This window comes from Megascapheus bottae, chromosome 15 (genome assembly GCF_031878675.1).
Source record: "Megascapheus bottae isolate mThoBot1 chromosome 15, mThoBot2.hap1, whole genome shotgun sequence".
Taxonomy (NCBI): domain Eukaryota; kingdom Metazoa; phylum Chordata; class Mammalia; order Rodentia; family Geomyidae; genus Megascapheus; species Megascapheus bottae.
Window position 1 is genome coordinate 22,745,921 of NC_143523.1, and position 27,794 is coordinate 22,773,714.

At 44.4% G+C, this 27,794-nt stretch overlaps 1 protein-coding gene across 1 annotated transcript in view; it reads right to left on the minus strand.

Moving 5' to 3' along the window:
• Nucleotides 1-14,410: 14,410 nt before the first annotated feature.
• The window catches only part of LOC150053951 (acyl-CoA desaturase 3-like), a 28,077-nt gene continuing 14,693 nt past the window's right edge, over nt 14,411-27,794 (minus strand). Inside the window, exons 3-6 of the mRNA XM_090346076.1 lie at nt 24,490-24,620; nt 22,223-22,428; nt 19,813-20,045; nt 14,411-14,625 (exon numbers count right to left, since the gene is read on the minus strand). Of these exons, the coding sequence (XP_090202202.1) occupies nt 14,426-14,625; nt 19,813-20,045; nt 22,223-22,428; nt 24,490-24,620 (770 nt within the window). The 3' untranslated portion in view covers nt 14,411-14,425. The remainder of the gene's footprint in view (nt 14,626-19,812; nt 20,046-22,222; nt 22,429-24,489; nt 24,621-27,794) is intronic.

Here is a 27,794-nt window from a genome sequence, read left to right on the forward strand (position 1 = left end):
CTAGTGGTAGAGTGCTTGCCTAGTATTCACGAAGACCCAGGTTCAGTTCTTCAGTTCTTTGGTACCATATATACACCAAAAAAGCCAGAAGTGGTGCTGTGGCTCAAGTGGTAGAGTGCCAGCCTTCAGGAATGCCCAAGGACAGTGCTCAGGTCCTGAGTCCAAGCCCCAGGACTGGCAAAACAAAACAAAACAATGGAAATTCATCCTGATTTACCCAGGATTATGGAAACACAAGAGTGCCAAGCAATGAGAAATGTGAAGGTCCTTTATTGAAGCAGAGGCCCAGAGTAGGCTGTTGCCCAAAAGAACTCTTAACCTGAAGGCAAATTAAGCAAACTTCTCTCCCCCGCCCAAATCCTGGGCTTGAACTCAGGGCCTGAGCACTGCTCTTGGGATTTCTCAAGGCTAAAGCTCTAGCACTTGAGCCACAACACCACTTTCAGCTTTTCCTATGTATGTGGCACTGGGGAATCAAACCCCGGGCTTCATGCATGCTAGGCAAGCAAGCACACTACCAGGGCAAGAAAGTCTGTGAAATGCTTATATCCAATTAACCAGCAAAAAGCTTCAAATGGAGCCATAATTCAGTTGATAGAGAGCTAGTCTTGAGCCAAACTCAGGGACAGTGCACAGGCCCTGAGTTCAAGCTCCAGGACTAGCATATACATTAAAACAAAAACAAGGGCCAGGAATGTAACCTAGTCGTAGAGTGCTCACCTAGCATGCACAAAGCCCTGGGTTCAATTCCTTGGTACCACATACTCAGAAAAAGCCAGAAGTGGTGCTGTGGCTCAAGTGGCAGAGCACTAGCTTTGAGCAAAAAGTGTCCAAGAACAGTACCCAGGCCCTGAGTTCAAGCCCAAGGACTGGCAAAAAAAAAAAAAAAACCAAAGTACTTGCCTTGTTATTAAAAGAAAATAAGACTCTTCGTAGTGGAAAGCATGTTTTCTATTATATAAATTGTGTTCTTTCTCCTTTCTCCTTAGTCTAAAACACAAAGACACTGATATTTGCTATTATTGCTTTTATATTCTAGCATCTGATGTTAGCTGGGTACTATTCCCAAAATGCCAGGAGTGGTGGCTCCAGTGGTTGAATGCTATAGTGCTAGTCTTGAGGAAAATAACTCAGGAACAGCACCCAGGCCTTGAGTTCAAGCCCCAGGACTGGCATGTGCTTGCATACACTCTGTGCAGGTGCACAGGCATGTGTGCGTGTGCGTGTGCCCACACACACACACACACACACACACACACACACCCCTCTGATATTAACCAATCATGATTTTATTTGCTGCTTGTTTATTGGGATTAGTTGTTTCCATGTTCCCACTTTATAAAACCCAAGTTTCTGCAATTGCTTAATAAGAGCTTTCTTGCTTTTAAATACACACACACACACACACACACAGAAGAGAGAAGAAATGAAACATACCTAAAATCAAGAGACAAAATTAACAGTGATTCCACAGGCTTATAATAATAAAATTCACCCTATTTTCTGATATTCAGATACTTTCTACACTTCAAATCCATGATAAAACATGGTAGAACCTAGAGGAAGTCTTTTCATTTTGTTATACTATGAAAGAACCTTCTTGGCATCTGGAACAGGTTGGACAAATCTAGTGAGGTACAAAGGACAAAGTGAAAACTTCAAATTATTTTGACCTTAAGCCAGCCAGCCATTCTCTCTTTCCACAGGCACACTCACATTCATACATGCTTCCACTGCTTTATTCAGGTCTCTAGAGAAATATAGAAAAAGTCTATTTGTCCTTCTGTGACATGTTTTATTTGCCCTGGTACTGGCACTGGAACTCAGGGCCTCTCATTCTCCCCCCCTCCTCTCGCCAGTCCCGGGCTTGAACTCAGGGTCCGAGCACTGTCCTTGGGCTTTCTCAAAGCTAGCGCTCTACCACTTGAGCCACAGCATCACTTCCAGCATTTTCTATGTATGTGGTTCTGAGGAATTGAACTCAGGTTTTCGTGCATGCTAGGCAAGCACTCTACCACTAGGCCAAACTCCTGGGCCTCAAGGCCCCATATTCTTGTGCTCTCATTTGGCTTTCGTGAGCTGTACCACCTGAGCTATACCTCTAATATGACAGTTTTCTGGTTAATTGGAGATGAAGTCTCACAGACTTCTGTGCCTCGACTGGCCTCAAATCTCAGTTCTCTGGGTCTTAACTTCCTGAGTAGCTAAATCCACCTGCACCAGACTGGAGAAGCATATTTTCAATCAGCTGTCCAATCATCCTGTCATGTCCATTTCAAAGCCTTCTTTTTTTTCCGTCTGAAGGTAATTTTTTCTACTTTTTGTTTTAGACTCATGCAGTGTCTTTTGCATGTGTCTGTTGGGAAGGTCAGGCATGATCTGTTTTCATTCTTCAAGGCCTTTTACCCAGTTCCTCTTCTTCCATTCAGTACTCCTGGGTCATGCTTCCATTCTATACTGACTGAGCCTTTCTTGTGACCCAGGTACTAAGCTTTCCCTTCTGCCGTTTAATGCCTATTACTACCCAATGAAGTGGGAACAATTAATACTTCCTTCCTTGAGGACTTGAGTCATTGTGCAGCTGTGTAGCCTCCTTTTCGAGACACAATAGAGGTCTCTTACTCTAGAGTTTCCTTCATGACCTTTTGAAGTCACATATGGAATGTTTTTCAAAGAAAATATCATTCATACTGTGTTTATTAGCATACATTATTTCTAGAAGGGGGGATTTCATGCTGCCATTTCCAGGTTTGTATTACAACCAGCTCCACCATTAGTCTCTTTCCCTTCCTAATAAAATTTCAAGGGGTTTCATTTTTATGCTCTCATATTGGCTGAAAACTGATTTTGACATCCATCCTCTTTCACCATCAGTAACTCAACTCTTTGTTCCTAATAACCACTGCCCCCCAAACAGAGCCTGTTTTTTCCCTTGTACATGTAATCGTTTGGACCTAAATGTTTGTTTTATGATGCAGTAAATATATTTTGCTAGCTAGTAATGCAGTTTTTGCTACCTAATTTAAAATATCACTTTAATATATAGACACCTATCCTTTTTTAGCAGGGTGTTGTTGTTGTTGTTGTTATTATTATTATTATTATTGTGGGTCATGGGCTTGAACTCAGCCTGGACACAGTCCCTGAGCTCTTCAGCTCAAGGCTACCCCTTAGGCTACTCCTACGCCCTACCCCTGGGCCTGGGTGTTGTCCCTGAGGCTCTTCAGCCCAGGGACCCTACCCTTGAGCTTCCTTTTCTCTAGAGATTCCACTTCCCTTTTTCTAGGGGTCAATTGGAGAAAAGAGTCTCAGGTTCTTTTGTGCGGGGGCTGGCTTTGAACCTTGATCTTTAGATCTCAGCCTCCTGAGTAGCTAGGATTACAGGCGTGAGCCACAACCTGACTTGGGAATTATTTTCTTCACTTCCTTTAGAAGATTCTATTGTATTTCTACATCTATGTCTTTGAGTTACACTAAAGCTTTCTATCTGACCTTCCAGTCCTAGTCTGGTCTCCTGTGCTTTCCTTTTATCAGCACTGTAACTTCCTGAACAGGGACTTTCCACTTAGGCTTAAGATGTGGAAGCCTAGAGCACTGGGAGTGGGGCTCAAATACTGAATGGGGGGAAGGGAAGCCACCTACTTTCTCCCTGTGGTCTCCTCTCCAGTTTCCCTATTTTCATACCACTTCAAGCCAGGTGACATCAGCCTAGAACATTCCTGAACACTTTCTCCATGTGTGCTTTCCAGCATGCTCCTCTGCATCACCACCGTCTTTGTTCAGTTTTGCTGACTCCTGGCACTTCCTACATGAAGGTTGCACAAGACAGACTAGAATAGAAATGTGCCCTGCCCACCGCCTTCGCAGTTTAGCCAGGTCTTCACCTCACCGAAGGCTTGGGGAGCCCAAGCCCACACAGGCTGTGCAGAACCCACCTGCGATTCTGTGGAACTCTAGTGTTCACTAGACTCGACCTAAAATGCTCCCTTGCATTTCCTGGCTATATTTACCACACATACAAGAGAAAGGGCAAGGACCTGAGAGTAGTGCCAGTCAGGAGACTGCAGATGAAAAATGCTGCAGCCAGGGTGCACAGGGTAAGCTGCAGGGGCCACGCCTTCTGATTGCAGCAGGGCTGGACACAGGAGCCAGCGGCTGCTGATTGGCTGCATAGAGTCAGGCGCTGTGGGCTGAGTGAACGAAAATAACCCCGAGTCCCAGTGGTTGACCGGCAGTAACCTCGAGGTGGGGCTGGGGGGAGAGAGGGGAGGGGCTGAGAAGGCCTTTCCCTCCAGTTGCTTCAGACCTGGTGGAAAAGGGGCGGGAGCTTTATAGCCTGAGCTGGGAATTCAACACCAGGTGGCTAGATGTGTGGCCTCTAGGGGATGGCTTCTTTCAGCCCGGAGTTACTGGAGGACAAAGTCCCAGGTCACTAGGACAGTAGTTAACTGGGTCCTGGAAAGGATGGGGCTGGTGTGTCATATGACTCCAGGAGGTGGTGGCCCGGCCTCCCTGCTCCTGCTCACACTGGCCTGATCTGGAAAGGCATGGCTGGATGGAGGCCTTAGCTGAAGACAGTCTGGCTTCTGGGAGGGGAGCCACTCTGGCTCCCGTCCCAGAGGCATGTGGGTCTGTGCAGACGACTTTCCTGGAAAGAGGGAGTAGGTAAGGGATCAAATACTCTTGAAGAATTGAAGGTGACTCTTAGACATTGCTGGTGGGAGTATAAAGTGTTGCAGCCATTGTGGAACCAGTGGTCATGCCAAATGTAAAACAATATTGCCACTTGACCAAGCAATGCCACTTTAGTTATGCTCCCAAATGAATTGAAAGGTGGTGCTCAATTGTTACTTTTTTGTTTTGTTTTATTTTGTTTTTTGAGGGGGCCAGTCCTGGGGCTTGAACTCAGGGTTGGGCACTGTCCCTGAGCATCTTTTGCTTACGGTTAGCAATTTACCACTTAAGCCAGATGGCCACTTCTGGCTTTTTTAGTTTTTTCTGTTTATGTTTAGTGAGGAATCGAACCCAGGTTTCATGTATGCTAGGCAAGCACTCTTCCACTAAGCTACATTCCCATCCTGGTGTTCATTATGTATACAATGATTAATATTCCCAGTCACCAGAAGGTGGAGACAAGTCAAGTGAACAATTAATGGGTAAATTGATTGTGGCTTACACATACAGTGAGATCATAACCAGCAAATAAAGCAATAAAATAGTCATTTGGGGGGCCAGGACTTTGGCCTGGTGGTAGAGTGCTTGCCAAGCATGCATAAAGACCCGGGTTCGATTCCTTGTTGCAACATACATAGAAAATGATGGAAGTGGTGCTGTGGCTCAAGTGATAGAGCTCTAGCCTTGAGAAAGCCCAAGGATAGTTCCCAGGCCCTAAGTTCAAGTCCCAGGACTGGAAAAAAAATGAGTGATTTGGGCTACTGGGTCCATCAGTGCCCCAAACCAATATGCTGAGAGAAGGAAACTAGAGACAGAGGTGGCTTACTGTATGATTCTATTTCTATGAAATCTGTAGAAGAGGAGAGCAATTGGTTGTCACCATGTAACAAGACTGCCCCAGGAAATCCAATGCTGTGTGAGGAATGAGGAATGGCTACCTACAGTAGTCCTGATGCAGGAAGAAAGACTTCCTGCATGTGACACTGTTGTAAGCAAAGTAGAGATAGCTTGAGATGAGATGATCTCATTCCCTAATTTGGGCTAAAACTGCAAATAAATTTGTTTTTACACACACACATACACACATATACATGTGCAAGGAAAAATGCATATCTAGGTATGCATGTATATATATGTATATATGAAACTTGCGTGCATACACACACACACACACACACACACACGAAACTAAATAAAAGGAGAGGCATTCAGAATTCAGCTAAATAGAGCCAGAGCAATCCTGGATAGCCTTCTGTTGCCTTTTGTGTTCCTCTCAATTGTTCCCAAAAGTTGCTACTCTGCCCTGCCAGAAAGATGGCTGTGTGACAGAGCCTGTTTGACCTTTCTTATCTGGGTCTTTCTTGGACCCAGAACCATTGTGAGTCAATACAGCATAGATCGCCCTCTTGTGACTCTCTGTGGCCTGGTATAGAAGCTTGGGGAAGATAGTGAAGAGGGACAGATCTGAGTATCCAGAGGAGGATTCTTTCTGACTCCAGCAATTCCAGGATAGTCTTAGCTCCGTATGGCCTATGATTATTGCCTGAGTCATTTGTCTCAAAGTCATTGTACATAAATCTACCACATAGAAAGTTAACTATAGTTGACAGAAAGGACTCCCACTCACTGTGACACTACATTTAGTAGCAGAAACAGACTTTCAAACACAAGAGATCTTTCCATTTTACTAAGAATGGATTATTTAGGTGCAGGGAGATATTGCCAACAAGGAAAGCTGCTTTAAGGAGCTCAGAGTTTTAAAGGAGGGCAGCTGTGATTGAAAAGTAAAGAGAAAAAAAAAGAAAGAAAAGTAAAGTAAAGAAGGGAAAAAAGAAAAGAGGAAATATCAGATTAACTTGTATGGCCTGAGCAGAGCCTAATACATAGATGTGGTTCAAAGTTAAGATGAGTCATCCAGGGGGAGTAAGTTGGGTTCTTGAAAACAAAAGTTGCTTGTACAGGTTAGCCAGACACAAGTTCAGTTTCCTACATTTGCCAGCCAGAAAAGAGTCATACCACCATTATAACTGTGTACTTAGATATTCTGGTATGGCCCCTTTGTCCTCTGTTCCAGACCTAGGATGTCAGGAGATAGGACCACGGTTCTGTAGACAGACCATAGAACCATTACCCATTCTCTCACGTCTTCTCTCTCACTCTCTCTTCATGAGTCAGGTTTGAACAGTAATAGCATGATGATGATACAGTGAAATGATTCGTCCTGTAACCTGTAATATGCAATGCCTGACTGGAGAAACATAGTTATTGGCATTATCACTAGATCCTTCCATCTGTAAAACTGAAAACAAATTTCCCACTCAAAATTTACTATTACTCATTGTTAGTTAAGAGAAATAGAACTGATTTTTATTTTGGCAATTCCAGGAGATGATCCCAAGGCCTTGTATCTACTATGTAGGTGTTCTACCACTTGAACCATACTCCCAGCCCTCTGTATTACACTTGGTTTTTCAAGGAAGGTCTCACTTTTCTTTCTGAGGCCAGCCTGAACTGCAGCCCTCCTAGATTATGTCTCTTATGTAGCTGGGAGAATAGGCATGTACTGGTATGCCCCACTTTTTTCATTGAGATGGGGTCTAGCTGACTTTCTTCTTTTTTTTTTTTTCCAGTGGGTCATTGGATTTGAACTTGACCTGAGTTCTTTTTGACCTCAAACTGTAATCTTCCCAATCTGTGCCTCTCATGTAGCTACAATCACAAGTGTAAGCCACTGTATCTGGCTACAATTCAGTTTATGTGTGTGTGTGTGTGTGTGTGTGTGTGTTGTGGGACTTGAATTCTGGGCCTGGCATTGTCCCTGAGCTCTTCAGCCCAAGGCTACCACCCTACCTTGGGAGCCACAGCGCCACTTCCGATTTTCTAGTGGTTAATTGGAAATAAGAGCCTCACGGACTAGTGCCAGAGCTGACTTTGAACCGTGATCCTCAGATCTCAAGCCTCCAGAGTCGCTAGGATTATAGGCATGAGCCACTGCACCCAGCCTACAGTTCAATTTTGTATTTTGATATTGGGTCATAGTTTGCTTGTACATAGGAATTCTTTATGATGTTTGTTATTGTTGTACTGGGTACTGAGGTGTTTGGGGTTTTTGTTTGATTTGTGTTTTTTTTTTTGTTTGTTTGTTTGTTTTTTGCCTGTCCCACGCTTGAGCTCAGGGCCTGAGCACTGTCCTTGGGTTTTCTCAAGACTAGAGCTCTACCATTTGAGCCACACACGGAACCACCTCTGGCTTTTTCTATGTATGTGGTACTGAGGAATCAAACCGGGGTCTTCGTGCATTCTAGGCAAGCACTCCACCACTAGGCCAAATTCCCAGCTCCTTTACTTATTTTTTTAAATAGGGTCTTGTATTTTTAATTTAATTTTATTTTTTTTGCCAGTCCTGTGGCTTGAATTCAGGGACTGGGCACTGTCTTTGGACTTTCTCAAGGCTAGCACTCTACCACTTGAGCCACAGCACTATTTCTGGCTTTTTTGTGTGTGTGTATGTGGTACCAAGGAATTGAACCCAGAGCTTCATGCATGCTTGGCAAGCACTCTACCACTAGACCACACTCCTGGCCCCAAGGGTCTTGTATTTTTGCCTAAGCTGGCCTCAGGACCATGTCTCCCTCATAACTGAGATGACAAGTATACATCACCATATATCCTCAGCTTATTCATGAAGCTGATGTCTCACTAACTTTTTGCCTGACTTCTACCTCCTGAGTAGGTAGGATTATAGCATAAATTCCTGTTCTGAGCTGGTTTTTTGTTTTTTGTTTGCTTTTGAGACAGAGTATATGTAACCTAGGCTTTCCTGCTTTTTTGATACTGCTGCCTCAGACTTCCAGGTGGTCAGATTACTAGTCTATGTCAACATGGCTGACATCTTTATAATTTTCTTTCTTTTGTTTTTTGCCATTCCTGGGCTTGGGCTCAGGGCCTGACCACTGTTCCTGGATTTTCTCAAGACTAGGGCTCTACCACTTGAGCCACAGCACCACTTCTGGCTTTTTGCTATGTATGTGGTACCGAGGAATTGAACCCAGGTCTTCGTGCATGCTAGGCAAGCACTCTACCACTAGGCCAAACTCCCGGCCCCATCTTTATAATTTTCTATATACAATGTGTCATCCTATGCAAGTGGGGGTTGTTTCACTCCTTTCCAACCAAGATGCCTCCTGTTTACTTTTTCTGCCCTGGAATAACCTGGGCTTCTCTACAGACCACAAGGTTAAAAAAGCAAACAAACAACATTCACAGGCAGCTTCTTGCTCCTGCTCTCAGCCTCCTCCCAGATCTCTACCTTGAGTCTATGACCAGTGACACATGGAGACCTGGCCCAGGTCAGGTGTCAGCTGGTATTTGTATTTGATTTAATGTCACAGACACTTGATTTCTTTCTTCTGTGGTTTAATAAATTACCCTTAGGAAATGAAGGACAAGTTATTTGGGTAGTCACGCCCTCATCCTCCACCCCCAAGCTTCTAATGCTTTTTTTCCCTCCTTCCTTCTGTTCTTTCCTTCTTTCTTTTTTGTTGGCCAGAGAGACAAGTCCTTGCAGACTATATCACAACCCAAAAGCTACGAGACACAGGAAATGATCAGGTTCGCTTCATCTTTACAAGTAACTTCAGACTTGATACGCATATACTCATTCCAAAATTCCTCTTAGGTTACAGACAACTACTACTTTATACACAAAGAAAAGAACAATCCCACCCAAAACAGTGCACATTTTCATGTACACTTTATTTGTATTCATTATATTTGCTACATAGTAAATTATAGGCTATGCTAGGCTATATAGTAAAACCATGTCTCAAAAACAGAAATGTATCTTTTTTTTTCTTTGCCAGTCCTTGGGCTTGAACTCAGGGCTGAGCACTGTCCTTGGGTTTTCTCAAGGCTAGCACTCCACCATTTGAGCCACAGCACCACTTCCAGCTATTTCTGTGTATGTGGTACTGAGAAACTGAACCCAGGACTTTGCATGCTAGGCAAGCACTCTCCCACTAGGCCAAGCTCCTGGCCCCAGAAATTTATCCTTGATAAAAATCAGAGTTTCACAGTAATGTATCATTTAAGAGTTAGAATTTTGGAAATAGTACTCTTCACTGAGACACAACATTCTATCTTACCAACACAGCCTGGGCAACTCATCCTTTCTTGTGTAGGGACATGGATGGCATGAATCAGATCCACCAAACAGTATTAAAAGCAAAGAAGAAAAAGTCGCTTGTAAACGTTGTTCATATATCACAAAGCAAGCATCCAAGGCCTACACCATGACAATTACCCAAGGAGCATTTCCCTGGGTACATACAGGTTCAGCAGGCCTAATCTGACCTTCCCTGAGATTTTTTTTTCTATGAGATGAATAGCCCAAAGGTAAGGCTGGCTTAGTGCAGACTGTTCCTCATAGCCTCTTTTCATTAGCACAGGAACAAAGGCCCTGTTCCCTCCTATAACTAGGACTCAAGAGTGGACAGAACCTTTGGGGTTACACGTGCCCAGTCCTCACAGAGCAGAGCCAGGCTTCTGCATTGATGGAGGTAACACAAGGAAAATAAGAGTTCCTAATGTTCAAATCATTATGTTTTCTAGACTTTGAACCTATTGTATGTCCTGATCTGTGTGGTAGGGGATGCCAGTTTGCTGGGCAGCAATTTTTATCTTAAGTTTATGCCCTCTCAGACAAAGCTTTGCTACAGACTTCAAGGACTGGCATTCTTCTAATGTGATGCAAGTTCCCAAAGGAATTTGCTCTTGCTCTGTGTATTTTCCCCAGGACTAGCTGTGTTCCTCCTCCTCCTCCTCCTCCTCCTCCTCCTCCTCCTCCTCCTCCTTCTCCTCTTCCTCCTCTTCCTGCTTCTCCTTTCAAGAGCCTTGCACTGGGAGCTTCATATTCTGACCATCTGGAGCAGCTTTTCTGAACACACAGAGGGCATTCAGTGTGTTCTGTTCTCACCCAGACAGAGGAGATGACAACAACCTTTTTTAGTTCCATGGCAGAATCAGAGACACATTATCAGCATTTGGATTGGCCAATTGGCCATAACTAATGAGCCATATGTCTAATTACACACACACACACACACACACACACACACACACACACACATCTGTCTGTCTGTCTGTCTGTCTGTCTGTCTGGAGGCTCTAAGGGAGAGCCGTTATTCAGAAGCTAGTGTCCTTGTTTGGGTTTATCCGTGTGGCAGAAGTCGCAGGGGTGGTGATGAAGTTCTGGAGGCAACGAGGAAGCAGCATCCGGGTTTATTTGTCAGATTCCTAGTGGTTCAGTGCCCATGAACATTTTGTCTACAAACATGCCTTTAGTGCCCTGCATGTCCACACAAAAGCTGTCTGTGTGTCTAGGGAAAGAAGAAATGTCAGGGAATAAAAAGAATAGGTAATATCTAGGTGTGGTGGCTCATGCCTGTAATCCTAGCTACTAAGAGGCTGAGATCTGAGGATCATGATTCAAAGCTAGCTCTGGCACTAAAGTCTGTGAAACTCTTATCTCCAATTAACCACCAGAAAACCAGAAGTGGTGCTGTGACACAAGGGGTAGGGCAATAGACTTGAGCTGAATAGCTCAAGGGCAATGCCCAGGCCCAGCGTTCAAGTTCCACGACTGACAAAAAAAATAAATAAGAAAGAATAGGTAAGAGAACAGAAATGGGGGAGAGAGCCAAAAATTCAAAAACAAGGTGGTTGAGGGATTCCTGCTCCTACTTCACCTTCTTCCACCTGGGCTGTTTGGTTACAGGGGAAAAGAAGTGTGAAGGGCAACACACTACCCTGGAGAGAAGCCTAATCATTACATAATCCAAGGAGCAATTGTAACATATTAAACAACTCAACTTCATACTTGTTTCTTTATGTCACCTACGAACTTACTCTATCTTCTGAATTCCCTGGATATCTTCTGGTGTTCCTTCTCTTGAAAAGTTATCTTTTGGAGAGGCTTATAAACACAGCCGCTTAGTCTCCTTCTCTCTTGACAAGCAGTGAATAAGTAACCGAGCTATATCCTCCACTATTGAAATAGAGGTCTTCAGAAATCAGTGCTCAGGGCTTATGTATCCTTCAAGATCTAAAAGAGTTAAGTGTGTTTTCTATATATATTCTAATTGGCCCAACTCCACCTTTTGAAACTCTTCTTCAATAGACTGTTTAGAATATCATGGCTGTGCATCCATCCTTCCTTCTTCCTTCCTTCTTCCTTCCTTCCTTCCTTCCTTCCTTCTTCCTCTCTCTCTCTCTCTCTCTCTCTCTCTCTCTCTCTCTCTCTCTCTCTCTCTCCTTCCTTCCTTCCTTCCTTCCTTCCCCCCCCTTTTCTTTTGCCAGTCCTGGGGTCTGAACTCAGGGCCTGAGCACTGTCCTTGGACACTTTTTGCTCAAGGCTAGCACTCTGCCATTTGCGCCACAGCGCAACTTCTGGCTTTTTCTGTGTAAGTGGTACTGAGAGCTTCGTGCATGCTAGGTGAGCACTCTACCACTAACTACCATTAAGCTACCTCCTGGCCCCAACAGCTGCCTTATTTCTTAAAGAGGTATTAGTATAGGATGATGATAGAATTTGGATGACCAGCTCATGGATTGTCACTACAAGTGTGTGTGCTCATGAATTCTGGACATGCCCTCTCTGAACACTTCTTATTTTATGTAATAAGAAATCTTGTTATCCCAGTGGGGTGGCTCACACCTATAATCCTAGCTACTCAGGAGGCTGAAATCTGAGGATCAAGGTTCAAAGCCAGCCCAGGCACTAAAGGACCTGAGCGTCTTAGCTCCAATTAACCTCTAGAAAATGGGAAATTGGGCTTGGCTCAAGGGTAGGGTGGTAGCCTTGAGCTGAAGAGCTCAAGCTGAATTCAGGCCCCATAACTCCCCCCGCCGCCCTCCCCCCCCCCCCCCGCAAAAAAAATCTTGTTGTTAGCGGGGTATGGTGTCTCATAGTGCAGTCACTCATACCTGTAATCCTAGATACTCAGGAGGCTGAGATCTGAGGATTTCACAGTTCAAAGATAGCCCGGCACTAAAGACCATGAAGCTCTTATCTCCAATTGACCACTAGAAAAGTAGAAGTGGGGTTGTGGCTTAAGGGTAGGGCCATGGCTGTAAGCTCTGGGACAACTCCCAGGCTCAGTGGTAGGGCAGTAGCCTTGAGCTGAAGAGCTCAGGGACAGTGCCTAGGCCCACAGTTCAAGCACCACGACAGACCAAAAAAAATCTTGTTATTAACAAAGAATAAAATTCTTTCCTAGTAGAAGCTATTTTTCATATTAAAAGTAATTCATATGAAAGTATTATACTATTTTTCAGATTAAGTAAATGCTCCTTTTATATTATTACCTCAGCCTATATTTATACATTATTATTTATTATTGTATTGGGCCATTGCCTGCTCAGTTAGGAGAGAAAGAAAACAAACTGTGTGGAAGGGCTCCATTTCTTTGCTACATAGAGCACCTAATCTGAGCTCAGAAGGGACATTCTTTTGTCTTAGTTCCATCTCAATATTATCCTGACTTGAGAACTACATACTGACTCTCTTCTCTGGTAAGTTTCTTTCTTTGCAGGCCCTGTGCCAAGGGTAGTTAGTTTTTATTCCATTTAATAAAACACAGGCTGATGATAATTAACTAACAGTTTCTCAGAAGTTGTCATATTTCAAGTATGAGCCACCCTCTTGACCAAGTACAACTCAAGGGTAGAGATCTCAACTCTAAAAAGGCAGCTATGGGCCAGGAATTTTGCCTGCTGGTAGAGTGCTTGCTTACTATGCATGAAGACCTGAGTTCAATTCCTCAGTACCACATACATAGAAAACACCAAAAGTGGTGCTATGGCTCAGGTGGTAGGGTTCTAGCCTTGAGAAAGCCCAAGGACAGTGCTCAGACCCCGAGCTCAAGCCTAGTACTGGCAAAAAAAAAGGGGGGGGGCAGCTATGTTTAGCAAGGTAGACACTAACCACTTGTTCTTTTTTTTTTTTTTTGCCAGTCCTGGGCTTGAGCTCAGGGCCTGAGCACTGTCCTTGGACTTTCTCAAGGCTAGAGCTCTACCACTTGAGCCTCAGCACCACTTCCAGCTTTTTTTTTCTATATATGTGGTACCAAGGAATCGAACCCGGGTCTTCATGCATGCTAGGCAAGCACTTTAACCACTAGGCCAAACTCCTGGCCCCTAACCACTTGTTCTTGTTCTCAACCAGACTACCTAACAAGATGCCCCCTGCTTGGCTGGGAGGCAGGGAGAGATAAAGGAGAGAGAGAGAGATAATAAGGACAAAGCAATAAAAAGGCAAATGAACATAGAAGAAGATAAGAATATTTTTCTAGTATTGTAAAGAATTGTTGCTTGGACTTGAACTCTGGCCCTGGGTGCTATCCCTGAGCTCTTCAGCTCAAGGCTACCACTATATCCCTTAAGCCACAGCACCACTTCTGGTTTTCTGGTGGTTAATTGGAGATAAGAGTCTCACAGACTTTAGTTCCTGGGCTGGCTTTGAACTGCGACCCTCAGATCTTATGCTCCTGAATAGTTAGGATTACAGGTGTGAGCCACCAGCACCCTGCTGAATTGTTGCCTTTTAAAATGAGTCTTTTACAAGGAAACTAGAATGAGGACCATTGCCTTTAGCATTATTTGGTAGTTTATTAACAAAACATTAATCAGTAGTTAATAATCAGATGGCTTAATAATCAGAGGGCTTTTGGACTAAGAGCCTGAACAAACCACCTCAGCCACTCTTAGCGCTTCCATCTCCAGTTCTCTTAATCCTGGCCAAAATGGAGGCCTTGGGTACTTTCTTCAGATCATAAGCCAACCCCAGGGCAGCCATGCAATCAATGAAGAATGTGGTGAAGTTGAGGCTCCAGCGGTACTCGCTGGCGGAGTAGTCATAGGGGAAGGAGTGGTGGTAGTTGTGGAAGCCCTCACCTGGGAGAGAAGCAAGGAGAACAGTTAGGGAACTCAGCAGATTGCGGTTTTGACATCTTTGAACACTTCTTACAGGTCCTCTACACCTTGGAGAATTTTGCTGCTATTGAGTGAATGGCAAACCCAGTGTCTTCTACTCTAAAGTAAATAGATGGCTTCAGAGGCATCCTTAGCAACAAACTGAGATATCCTACTCAAATTCCCAGGACTGGGAGTGTTCTGGGAGGAAAATTTGAGAGGATCAAGAAAGGTTCTTCAGAGAAAATACAGAAAATACATTGTAAAATGTCAAAGCTTTGGTCTTACTGGCCTGAGATCTCACCAGCTATATGCCTTTGTGCATGTATTTTGATGGGAAAGGAAGGGACCTACGGAGATGAATGACTGTGCTTCTTACAGTGGTGAGTAAGCAACACTCCTTCCCCACTGAAGTGATGTTTTCTGTGCAGGTAAGTGGTCGGGAGCGGGGAGGATTGGGGAACACCAGCAGAAGTCCAGAAAAGGAAGTCCAGGCAAAGACTAACATTTTCTCAATCATTGTTTGTCCACAGTGGTCGGGTCTAGCTTCTAATTTCCTGACTTTGGAGCCTGGGATGAGAAGCGCTCTTTATCCTACCCTGATAAAGCGTAATGTGTCTATTGTTCCGTTTGATTCAGAAAGAAGTGTCCTGCCAAGATTTGCCAAACAAACCAGGAAATTTCTAAACTTGTTCTCACTACAGAAACTGTCCTGAATCTTGAAGGTTTATTTTCCTTTCAAAGCAAAATTGAATCTGGGTTTTTAGACTCCAAGCCCAAAGTTCAGGGGTACCCTTGTGCCAAATAAGGAGACATGGTGAAGGACAGAGAAAGTGACTTTTTACATGGCAGCAATGAGAAGGCAGCACTTCTGTGTATCGTCAACCATTTTTAGGGCTATAGATATTGGCTTCAGGTTAAATTGGAGGGTTAAAAAGTTAATAAAAGGAAATGAGAAGCTGAAACAGCCTCAGAGTCATAACGTCTCAAGTGACAGGATATGGCCTGGTTGACATTATCTCAGTCTTTGTTCTTGGAGGAGTCCCAAAGAAGGTGTTTTCATATTACTACTCGAACAGAGCAAGAACAAAGTCGTCTCCTGTTCATACTATGGACACTGTTGGCTCTCAGGACAGAGAGTTCGGGTTACAGTGGAGACGGGAGTGACTCATCCAGTCACATTTGATTTTTGTGCTTGTGTCTTGTGGATCCTTTATTTTTATTTGTCCATCTCTAGGGGAATAAAAGTTCCAGCCTGCTGTGAAGGCAGTCAAGAGGTGGTGCATGGGTGGTCAAAGGCCTGGTTTGGCCTCTAGCATCTGACTAAATTTAGAAGCCTCAGGCTGCGTCCCCTCAGCAGGAGGAAATCAGAGACGGGGCACAAGCAGCCATTGACCTGGTTCAGACATCTAACTGATCCTGGTAGTGTAAAATTCATAACACGCTCTTGCCTAAAATTGGATGAAAAACAGCATCAGACCAGTTTAGCTTCAGATAACCCCCTTCATTCCTCCATCTGAAGGTATTCAAAGGTCAGTTGGTATAGTAACATAGCTTGCTAACAAAAGCAAGCCCTGGAGAAATGGGGCAGAGGGATACTAAGGTGATTGGTTAATTTGTTTACAAAGATTTGGTCTTAAATCGTTGTCATCTGGAAGAGTAAGAGATTCTGCTTCTTTGTTGGCAAAAACTATGTATGATTAATATTTATTTTTGCATGCTTTAATATCTGTGTGCATAAGTGTGTGTGTATGTGTGTGAACATATTCAAGACAAAAGCTGTTTACGCTGCAACCAAGGGTTATCTAGCTTTGGGCTGGGAGCGCAGCCTAGTGGTAGCATTCTCGCCTAGCATGCACGAAGCCCTGGGTTCCATTCCCCAGAACCACATACAGAAAAAGCTGGAAGTGGTGCTGTGGCTCAAGTGGCAGGGTGCTAGCCTTGAGCAAAAAGTGTCCAAGGACAGTGCCCAGGCCCCGAGTTCAAGCCCCAGGACTGGCAAAAAAAAAAAAGAAAGAAAAAAAAAAAGGAAGAGTTATCTGGCTTAGCAAAATGTAAATCTTTTGAAGATTTAGGATTTATTTCCCCCTATGGTTAAAATTTGGGGCTAATTATCACAATTTTGAGTATAAAATTTGTTTATCACTGTTAAAGACATTATCTGTTTTGCCTATCTGTTGGTCTGACCCAGGGCCTGGGCACTGTCCTTCACTCATTTTGCTCAAGGCTAGTGCTCTGCCAATTGAGCCACGGGGCCACTTTTGGCTCTTTCTGTGTATGTGTATTGAGGAATCAAATCCAGGGCTTAATGCATGCTAGCCGAGCACTCTTACCACTAGGCTATGCTCCCAGCCCTGCTTTTGGATAAGTGCGTGTGTGTGTGTGTGCGTGTGTGTGTATGTGTGTTTTCTGTCCATTATGGGGCTTGAACTCTGAGCCTGAGCACTGTCCCTGAGCTCTTCAGCTCAAGGCCAATCCTCTATCAGCTGAGCCACAGCCACTTCCAGTTTTGTGGTGGTTAATTGGAGATAAGAGTTTCAGAGACTCTAGCCCAGGCTGGTTTTTCTCTTGGTCAGAAATCAAGAGGAAAGGACTTGGAAAAGTTAGGAGAGGCCTGGGGACTTATCTTCAAGGGGTGAGGGTTAATCTGGCAAAGATGTAGCTCAGCCAGCCCACACATGCTGGGGGAGACTGTTGTGGGGGTTCACTCGTGGTGAAGGTGGTCAGCTGGCACAGAGATGCTTCATTGAACCCTGAGGAGTTTGTGTGTGGAGGGGTGGTTCTGCTCTATGCTTGGGGAGGTGGTCCATCTTTGTTCCATCTCTTTTCCTTACAGATAGACATGGAAAGCTTGATGGTAAAATGAGTGATGTGATTAGTAAGTATTCCCTGCCCCTTGGGATACATCAAAAACTGGAAAAGCTTTAAAGGAGGGTTATAAAATATGTTAATCTGTGTTGCAATTTGATTTCAATGATGCTTGTAATCAGATGCATATTTGGGAAAAAAGGGGGGAGGGTTCTGAAGTTTGTGAAATTTGAATTGTTGGTGCAGTACCTGTGTGCTTTTAATCCTTGCATTAAGAAAAAGTCTCACTTAGGGGGCCAGGAGTTTGTCCTAGTGGGAGAGTGTTTGCCTAGCATGCATAAAGACCTGGGTTTGATTCCTTGATACCACATACATAGAAAAAGCTGGAAGTAGTGCTGTGGCTCAAGTGATAGAGTTCTAGCCTTGAGAAAGCCGAAGGGCAGGGCTCAGGTCTTGAGTTCAAGCCCCAAGACTGGCAAAAAAAAAAAGAAAAGAAAAGAAAAAGAAAAACTCTCATTTAGGCTGGTCATGGTGGCTCATGCCTGTAATCCTAGCTACTCAGGAGGTTGAGATCTGAGGGTCACAGTTCAAAGCCAGCCTGGGCACTAAAAAGTCTGAAAAAGCCTTTTAAAAGTCCACTAAACTCTTATCTCCATTAACTACTAGAAAACTGGAAGTGGTGCTGTGGCTTCAGGGGTAGGGCAGTAGCCTTGAGCTGAAGAGCTCAGGGACAGGGCCCAGGCCCAGAGTTCAAGCCCCAGACAGACAAACAACAACAACAAAACCTCTTATTTGAGTTACAAGGTTTGCTAAGGGGCTGGGAGTTTGGCCTAGTGGTAGAGTGCTTGCCTAGCATGTACAAAGACCCAGGTTTGATTCCTTAGTACCACATAAGTAGAAAAAAGCCAGAAGTGGTGCTGTGGCTCAAGTATTAGGGCTCCAGCCTTGAGAAAGCCCAAGGACAGTGCTCAGACACTGAGCTCAAGCCCAGGACTGGAAAAAAAAAAAATAAATAAGATAAAAAAAGGTTTTCTAAGACTTAACTCAGATTGCAAAAAAGGGGGCCATTTTTAAAATGAGCTCTGTGCTCGGGGAGGATGGTAAAGGGATGGAGTACGTCTAGGTTTCAGAAGGTTATTCAAATGCAAATAAAAAGCTAAAGTGTAGGTTGTGGTTCATGCCTGTTATCTCTGGAGGCTGAGATCTGAGGATTGTAGTTCCATGATAGTCTGGGCAGAAAAGTCCATGAGACTCTCATCTCCAATAAACTACTGAGAAAAGATTAGAAGTGGCCCTGTGGCTCAAGTGGTAGATCCCTACCCTTAAGCAGAAGAAATTCAGAAACAGTGTCTAGGCCCTAAGTTCAAGCCCTAGGACCAGCAAGGGAGGCGAGATGGGGAGGCGAAAATGATAGTCTTGTGGCGCCTAGGTGATTTATTTCAAATGCAAATCAAAGTTAGACCATGTGTTATGGTGGAAGGGGTTGAGAGAAGTATATGAAATCATGGCAGTTGCACATATTTTCACAGTAGCATACTTGGAATTTATCAACCCAATCATATTATTGCAGAATTAATAAATATAAAATACTCATCTTATTGGACTCTCTATTGACTTGACTATTCTAAATGTGTATCATCTGCCCCAAACAAGATATGGCCCAGCCAAGAGGTGACTAGAGAAAGAAAAGCTTAGAAAGGTTCAGTAAGGTGGCTGGGAGTTTGGCCTAGTGGTAGAGTGATTGCCTAGCATGCACGAAGACCCAGGTTCGATTCCTTGGTACCACATACACAGAAAAGCTGGAAGTGGTGCTGTGGTTCAAGTGGCAGAGTGCTAGTCCTGAAGAAAAACCTCAAGGATAGTGCTCAGACCCTGAATTCAAGCCCCAGGACTGGAAAAAAAAAAAAGCTTCAGTAAGCATTTGGAAATGGATTTGGATTTGGAAACCTGCACTAGAGAAGTGTTATTTTTCATCTTTTTTTTTTTTTGCCAGTCCCAGAGCTTGAACTCAGGGCCTGAGCACTGCCCTTGGGCTTTCTCAAGGCTAGAGCTCTACCACTTAAGCCACAGCATCACTTCCGGCCTTTTCTACGTATGTGGTACCAAGGAACCAAGCCCAGGTCTTTGTGCATGCGAGGCAAGCACTCTACCACTAAGGCAAAACTCCTGGCCCATTTTTTCCATCCTTTTTGCATAAAACTTGTTACATGATTTGCAATTCTGTCCCCGTCTAGTGACCACTGATTTTGTGGAGAAAAATCTGAGACTCTGAGACAAAAAATGTCTTAAAAACAGATTTAGCTAGTATTTCCAGCATGTAACCAAATCCTGAAGGTGGGCATACTGTCACTATTGACTTACCCAGAGCTCCCAGCGAAACCAGGACGTTTTCCCGGGCATCGATGTTCTTGTCATAAGGGCGATATCCATAGAGGTGAGCAACACTGTTCACCAGCCAGGTCACATTGAGCACGACAGCGTATCTCAGGAAAGTAGCCACATATAAGCTGTGTCGAAAAGTTTCACCCCAACAATACCAGGGCGCTAGTGTGGGCAGGATGAAGCACATTAACAGGAGACCGGGCTTGTAGTACCTACACGAGAGACCACACAGTAAGAGTATGGACAGAGGATTTTCATGCAAACCTGGATTATTCAGTCTTTCTGGGCGGGGTCCAGTATTCCCTCCTACACTGTGAACACAGGGGCAAACAAGCCAAAAGGAATGGGGTAGAAAACCTTTGGAGAAGACAGTTGTACTCTCACTTTTTAAATAATGCGATATGGATGTGTTAAATAAGTATTCTAAGATTGTCCCATTATGAGTAAAAAGGACAAGGATAAGAATATCATATCCTGATTCTAAATGAATTTTTGTGTGTGTGTTTGCTGGTCCTAGGGCTTGAACTTGGGATGTGGCACTGTTCCTGAGCTTTTTCGTCAGAGCTGGCACTCTGATGTTGAGCCACAGCTCTACTTTCAGCTTTTTGGTGGTTTGCTGGAAAAAAGAGTCTTCTTAGACTTTCCTGCCCAGGAGAGTGCTTTGAACCACTGTCTTCTCATCTCAGCCTCGAGAGTAGCTAAGATTACAGACTTGAGCCACTGATACTCGGCCTACATATTCTCTCTCTCTCTCTCTCTCTCCCTCTCTCTCCCTCCCTCCCTCCCTGCCTCCCCCCCCCCCTCTCTCTCTCTCTCTCTCCCTCCCTCTCTCCCCCCCCCCCCTCTCTCTCTTGCTAGTCCTGGTTAAGCCACAGCACCACTTCTGGCTTTTTCTGTTTATGTGGTATTGAGGAATGGAACCTAGGGCTTCATGCATGCTAGGCAAGTACTTTACCACTAAGCCACATTACCAGCTCTTGAGTCCTTTCTTTTTATATGGCTTTGAACCTTGATCCTCAGATCTTAGCCTCCGAGTAGCTAGGATTACAGGCATGAGTGCAGCTCTGTTTCCACTTCTCATCTCTCTGCCTGAATGATTCTTTCACTTGTCCTGAGACGGGCCCTGACTATGGAACATGCTGCTAGTAAATCTTTTTTTTTTTTTGTCAGTCTTGGGACTTGAACTCTGGGCCTCGTGTTGTCCCTGAGCTCTTCAGCTTAAGTCTATCTCCCTACCCCTTGAGCCACAGCTCCACTTCTGGTTTCCTGGTGCTTAATTGGAGATAAGAGTCTCATAGATTTTAGTGCCAACTGCAGTCCTCAGATCTCAGCTTCTTGAATAGCTAGGATTACAGGCATGAGCTACCCCACCCGGTGAAAAACCTTTTATAATTCCATGTTAATGACTAAATTAACCCTAAATTTACATCAAAGACTCTAGCAGAGCCATATCTGTCTAATTTTTAGCCTCTTTCCCTGTCATTGCTGTAAGCTTCAAGCAGAAAGACTGTTTCAGGTACCTGCTTGACGTTGCAGATCATGCTTTTCTTTCTGTTTGAACTGTCTACTCAACCATATATATGAGTGTGTGTGTATATCTATCTATCTCTATATATGTATAGATAGATAGATATACAAACACACACATATATGTAGGCTCTCTATATAGGTAGGCTTATATATAGTCATAGCTTGTTCATGAACCTTTATTTCATGTTCCCCATTGACCAACTTGTTTTCCTTTCTAACAGTCTCAGCACTAATAATATTCTGCTTTGTATAATGGTTATTTTGAATACTTGCCCTATCTCTCCACTCTACAAGGCTAAAAATTCCTCAAAAGAAAGACGCCAGCCAGGGATGAAAAAAAAAAAAGAAAGAAAGAAAAGAAAAGAAAGATGTCAGCCACATTCATTTTTCTGTCCCGGACTAACATACTTCAGTGAACTTTGTTGAACTTAATTGGTTTCATTAAAAATAACTCAGATGGGCCAAGAGTGAGCTGTAGTGGTAGAGTGCTTGCCTAGCATGTATAAAGCCCTGGGTTCGATTCCTCGGTACCACATACACAGAAAAGAACTGGAAGTGTTGTTGTGGCTCAAGTGGTAGGGCTCAAGTCTTGAGAAAGCATAAGGAGAGTACCCAGGCCCTGAGTTCAAGCCCCAGGACTGGCAAAAACAAACAAACTCAGAGAGAAAGAAACAGAAGAGTAAACCATGGCTGTGGGCTTTTAGACTATAAAAATGGTCAAAAATGACAATTTTGAAAGTTTGAATATAGAAACTTAGGAAATTACCCAGGTCTCATATTCCATGTCCTAAGACAGAGTTAGCGTCCTCAAATTCCACATTCCCGGGGCCAAACCCCAATTCTATCTTGCCTTTCTCACCTCCTCTGGAACATCACCAGCTTCTCAGCTTTGAGGTCAGACAGGTCCAGCATACCACCCTTCTCTTTGACAGCCGGGTGTTTGCGCACAAGCAGCCAACCCACGTGGGAGAAGAAAAAGCCACGCCGGGAATTGTGCGGATCAGCATGAGTTTCTGAGAACTTGTGGTGGGCGCGGTGATCTCGGGCCCATTCATACACGTCGTTCTGGAGGGACAAAGAGGAAAGCAGGTCTTAGGAGGGACGCCTCTGGGAAGACTGAAATGCCCAGATGTCTGCAAGGACCCAGAGCTCTCAGCCCAGTATCCCAGTTCCCAGGTCCTGGGCTCCAAAGGTGTATAGGCCTGCCTTCTTCTCAGCATTTGCTCCTGGCACTCGTGTAGAAAATCAACTTCCAGTTCCAAGCATAGGTAACAGTGCTAATGCTTCCTGAAGGTTATGTAGCAGCACCCAAGTAGTTTCATTAGCCAAGAACTGCAATTCTTCATCAGAGTATGAGGAGTAGGGTACACTTGGTTGTGAAGTCCCCGAGTGCAGGGAGTACAAGCCGGGTGGCATGGACCCTAAGGTGCTGTTCTCTGGATAAAAACGTGAGAAGCTGCATGCTGATGCTTTCCCACTTGATCGATACCCAGGTGATTAGGCTAGGATGTAGTCATGACCCGGAGCACAGCTTCAAAGGACCTCCTGGCTTGTGAGCGACTCTATCATCCCTCCAACATTTGGCACTATGATGTCATTTCCTTCCCTTGGTCTCATGAGGATAGTGGGAAGCTCAAGGACAAGTTGTGCTGGCGTGAATGGTGAGTCCTTCAGATCTTGCCAGAACAGTGGAGACTAATTGGGTTCTTTTTATTTTGTCTCTAAATTATGCCTCACATAACAATGATAGCCAGGAGAGTCCCCATCCCTAATTACCTATGCTCTGTCTGTTAAATACTTGTTGCCTGCTCCAACCTCAGTGCTTGACTTGGCCAGCACGGCATCCCTATCAACACTAAGAGGCTCGTCTATCCAGCCACTCTGACTAAGTTTCCTCATCTGCACATAACATTGCCACTTACCTCCTAAGGAAGTTAGTGAGTTAATCTATATCAAACTTTTTTTGGGGGATGGATGGGTCATGGGGCTTGAACTAGGCCTGGGTGCTGTCCCTGAGCTCTTCAGCTCAAGGCTACCATCCTACACTTGAGCCAAGCTCCACTTCCCATTTTCTAGGGGTTAATTGGAGATAAATGTTTCAGGTCCTTTTGTGCCTGGGCTGGCTTTGAACCTTGATCCTCAGATCTCAGCATCCTGAGTAGCTAGGATTATAGGCGTGAGCCACCTCGGCTGGCTCAAACTTTTTTTTTTTTTTAACCATAGTGCTGGGTACATAATCATTGCTACACAAGTATTAACTCGTGTGTGTGTGTGTGTGCGTGTGCATATGTTCGTATACGCACTGGTAGTGGAGCATGAACTCAAGGCCTGGGTGTTGTCCTTTACATTTTTAGATTTTTGTCCAAGGCTGTTTTGCACTACTATGTGTGACCACAGTTCTACTAGTGTGTTTTTGGTAGTCAATTAGAGATAAGAGTGTCACAGACTTACCTGTCCAACCTTGCTCCATTCCCAGGTGCCAACCTATTGGGTAACTAGGATTATAGGTGTCAATCACCAGGGTCTAGCTCTGCTCAAGTTTTCACAAACTATGACCACGTGTTACATTACCTGTAATACTATTATCTTGAATCTTAAGATAGCTGGGCCTAGTGCTATCCCTGAGCTCTTCAACTCAAGGCCACCACCCTTGAACCACAGCCCCCACTTCCCCTTTTCTAGTGATTAACTGGAGATAAGAGTCTCTGTGGACTTTAGTGCCCAGGCTGGCTTTGATCCACAATCCTCAGCTTTCTGAGTAGCTAGGATTACAGACATGAGCCACTGAGCCTGGCCTAGGAAAGTCATCTTTAAGCTTTGTGTCTACCGACTGCCCTAGAATCCAAGGTCAAAGTCTAGCTCTTCTACTGTGGTCCTGTATTCTGAAGTATTACAACCGCCATACGGTTAGATAAAACACAGACCTTGGATGAAAAATAACCATATACCTGGTGATCCTTTCCTCTCTACTTCCTTCTCAGTGACTCCCGTTGAGGTGACCATAGAGGACTAGAAAAAGCTATTGCTGTTGTGCTGGGACTCCTTTCCAGGTGCCAATCTCCTTTATTCCATCCTTGATCGCTGATAGGAAGGAGACACAGGAGCCTGGCAGTGCCAGCTTCTCACCTGGAATGCCATGGTGTTGGCAATGATAAGGAAGAGCCTCAGAGGCAGCCGTGCCTTGTAGGTGCGGTGGCTCCACAGGCGGTGAGCCCCTGCTGTGACACCCAGGATACTGATTGCGTAGCACAGAAAAGCTGCCAGGAAAAAAACAACCAAACGTAGAAGAGTCACCATCCGATGAGAGTACAACCAGGGGTGGCGTGTCAAAACACTTCTGCGATGTCAGAGCCTACTTCTTTAGACTTGGGAGAAGGTCTGCTTTACCTTGAACCCCATGAATGCCTTGGTATTGGACTTCAACGCTTTCATCATTCCAAAAATCTGTGCCCATCACTTACCCTCTCCTTCCAAGTGAGAGATAAGCTAAGAAGTCCCAGGAGCTAAGAAGGCTTAAAGACATGCACAGGAAGAGGGCGCTCATCTACTTGTCGTTGTCAAACCATAGGTATGAGGGTCTCCTTTGGCCTTCAGCTGACCTTTCTAATGTGTTCCTCTCCAAAGGTGTTCTGAATATAGTAATCACAACAGTTTAGACACTGCCCAGTGAAAGTGCCCCTGAGGGGCCCTCCACACAGTCATATTTACATGATGGCTTAAGCTTTAACAAAATTGTTAATATTCTTTTTTGGTGGGTCTTAGGGCTTGAACTCAGCCTAGGCAGTTGTCCCTGAGCTCTTTAGCTCAAAGCTACCACCCTATCCTTGAGCCAAGCCCTACTTCCCGTTTTCTAGAGGTTAACTGGAGATAAGAGTCTCAGGTCCTTTTGTGCCTGGGCTGGCTTTGAACCTTGATCCTAAGAACTCAGCCTCCTGAGAAGCTAGGATTACAGGTGCGAGCCACGGTGCCCAGCTAAATTGTTAATATTTTTATAATTATCATACAGCTTGAACAGAGTAAATATAAGTACTGTTACTACTGCATGTCACAGTTGAGAAAACAGATGAAGTGAGAGCTGTGTCACTCAGCATATCACAGGGCTAGTAAACGTAAAGCCATGTTCATGGCTATGTTATCTGTCCCTGACAGTGGAGAATGGAGTTCTGGAGAATGTTAGGAATGCCATTCCCTGCCATCCTGAAGGCTTCCAGGCTCAGGAGGCACCACACATGATCTCTGGTGGGTAAGGGGTTCCGTGGCATAACTCATCTTTCCTTTTGTTCAACACCACTGGAAGGAAGGCCTGAGGCTTGGTAAAAACAAACAAACAAAACATAAAAAGATAAGTGTAGGGCTACCTGTCTTGCGAAGTGTCTAATATTTCCCTCTAAGTTGGTTCTAGGCATAACCATTCACTGAACAGTGCTGCTGCTTCCTCGAAGGAGACGTCTGTGCCAGGCTCTGGGAGCACTGCCACCTTGTTGCTTGACAAGTAGGTTCTATGGAACTAGATTGTGTGTGTGTGTGTGTGTGTGTGTGTGTGTGTGTGTGTGATCAGTTTCTGTTTTTAAATCGGTCAGTACTAAATCTAAAGCTCCTGTGGTTTGTATGTCTTAACTTTCACTTTAAAATATACAAAATACATGAAAACGACAAGAAAAGCAGTATAACTTACTCTAGGAGAACAGACTGAACTTTTTGCAAGGCATTATACAGTTGATAAGATGTCCTGCTCTACTGAATGACGAATACATTCACAAACAGCTTTCTCTCCTTTCCTCTTATCTCCTTCATCTTATTCTGTCCTTCAGGGTCCTAATAAAAGGTCTGGCCACAATTCCTCAGATCTGGGATTGAGACCCCAGATGATATATGGCCTGGTGATTTGTTATCAGCTTTCTACATATAGTATTATACATGTAATTTGGAAAAGTATGGTGAATTTAGAGCTCTATAATCATCAAGAAGGAAGGACCTGGATTGAGGAAAAGCAGAAGCCCTCATCTCAGAGCCAGGAAATCATGTACATTTGTTTCATGCTGCAGACATACTATTCTAAAAGAACATGCAATGCCCCTTAGCAGGAGAATTGGAACCAGAACCCCGGCACTAGGTGCCTGTTCTATTATCATGTATCCAGCTCCAGTCATTAATATTCATTCTCTGTCACCAAGGAAGGACTGTCAGTCTCCACACTGGTGGTTGAGGAACATCTCAGCTTTACCCTGAGACATGGTCTGGAGAGCTTTTACCTTTCAGACCCTCAATGATGTCAGGGATATTTCTCAGCCCTGTCTGAAGGACTTTCTGAACAGCTCCAAAAATAAAAGGATGTCTCAGAATCTGAAATATTTCAATTTCCTTTGGGATGAAATAAGAAAAGCACCTAAAGTCTACAGGTGGGAGGAGAAAATGCCCAAGCTGAGACCTCTACCCTTTTCTTTCTACCACAGAGTAAATTTGAAATTCACATTTTGCCATAGACATTCTGTCAACCTAGTCATGCATCAAAAGGCTCTAGATCAAAAGCAGAATAAGTCAACATTTCAGGTCAGTGTACCAATTTCTGTCCAAAGTAAGCAGATCCACAAAAGCAAGAACTAAAATGGTAGCCCTCAGAACCTTAATGCTAGGGTGGCATTATGCCCCTTGCACATTTTTCAGGATGGGTGATCACAGACAGGTCAAACTAGGAAGTGAGTAAGGCCTACAGGGAATGTCCTGGCTGGAAGGGGCTTGCTGCTGATGAGCCTGTTTGTAAAGAATCTGTGGGAGAAGGAAACCCATTCTGGCTCTGGATTCATTATGCTTCAGCTCCAGCTCTGTGAGTACACCAGTAAAAGGATATAAGTATCCCTCTACAATGCTTCTCTAAACACACAAACTAACTTTTCCCAGTCTATAGTTGAACTTTGCTTCTGTGGCAGTAATGAACCATGTAACTGAAGAAACAAAGTCTAAACATGTGTTGTTACCCTTTCTTGCAGATTGGAGCTTATGTTAAGTTATGATGGGGTAGAGCTGCATTTCTCCTGGACAATGGAAGGATTTCCTGAGCCAAACCCCAGGGAATGAGATCCCACCAGCTAGAATACCCAAAAGGCTCAGGTAGCAGTGGCAGCTCCTTGCTGTCCTCCAAGAGAGCTATCTAAGTCTCCTCACATTAGACAGCTCCTCCTTCTTTCTTCTGGAGAGAAGACACTAGGCTCCACTCCCAGACTAGTTAGCCTCCTTGGAAAGAGAAAAGTGGCTGGAAACCCAGACTGAGGCGCCATGATGTTCTGTGTGGATCCCAATTCCATCAGTCTCTTTTCCAGCTCAGTTGGCATCCCAGGAACCAGATAACTAGCTGGGAAATCCAAGAGGGGACACTCCCCTATGTGGGACTGTACCTCCTTAAAGAAATCTGGGCACTGGCTCAGGAGGAGGGG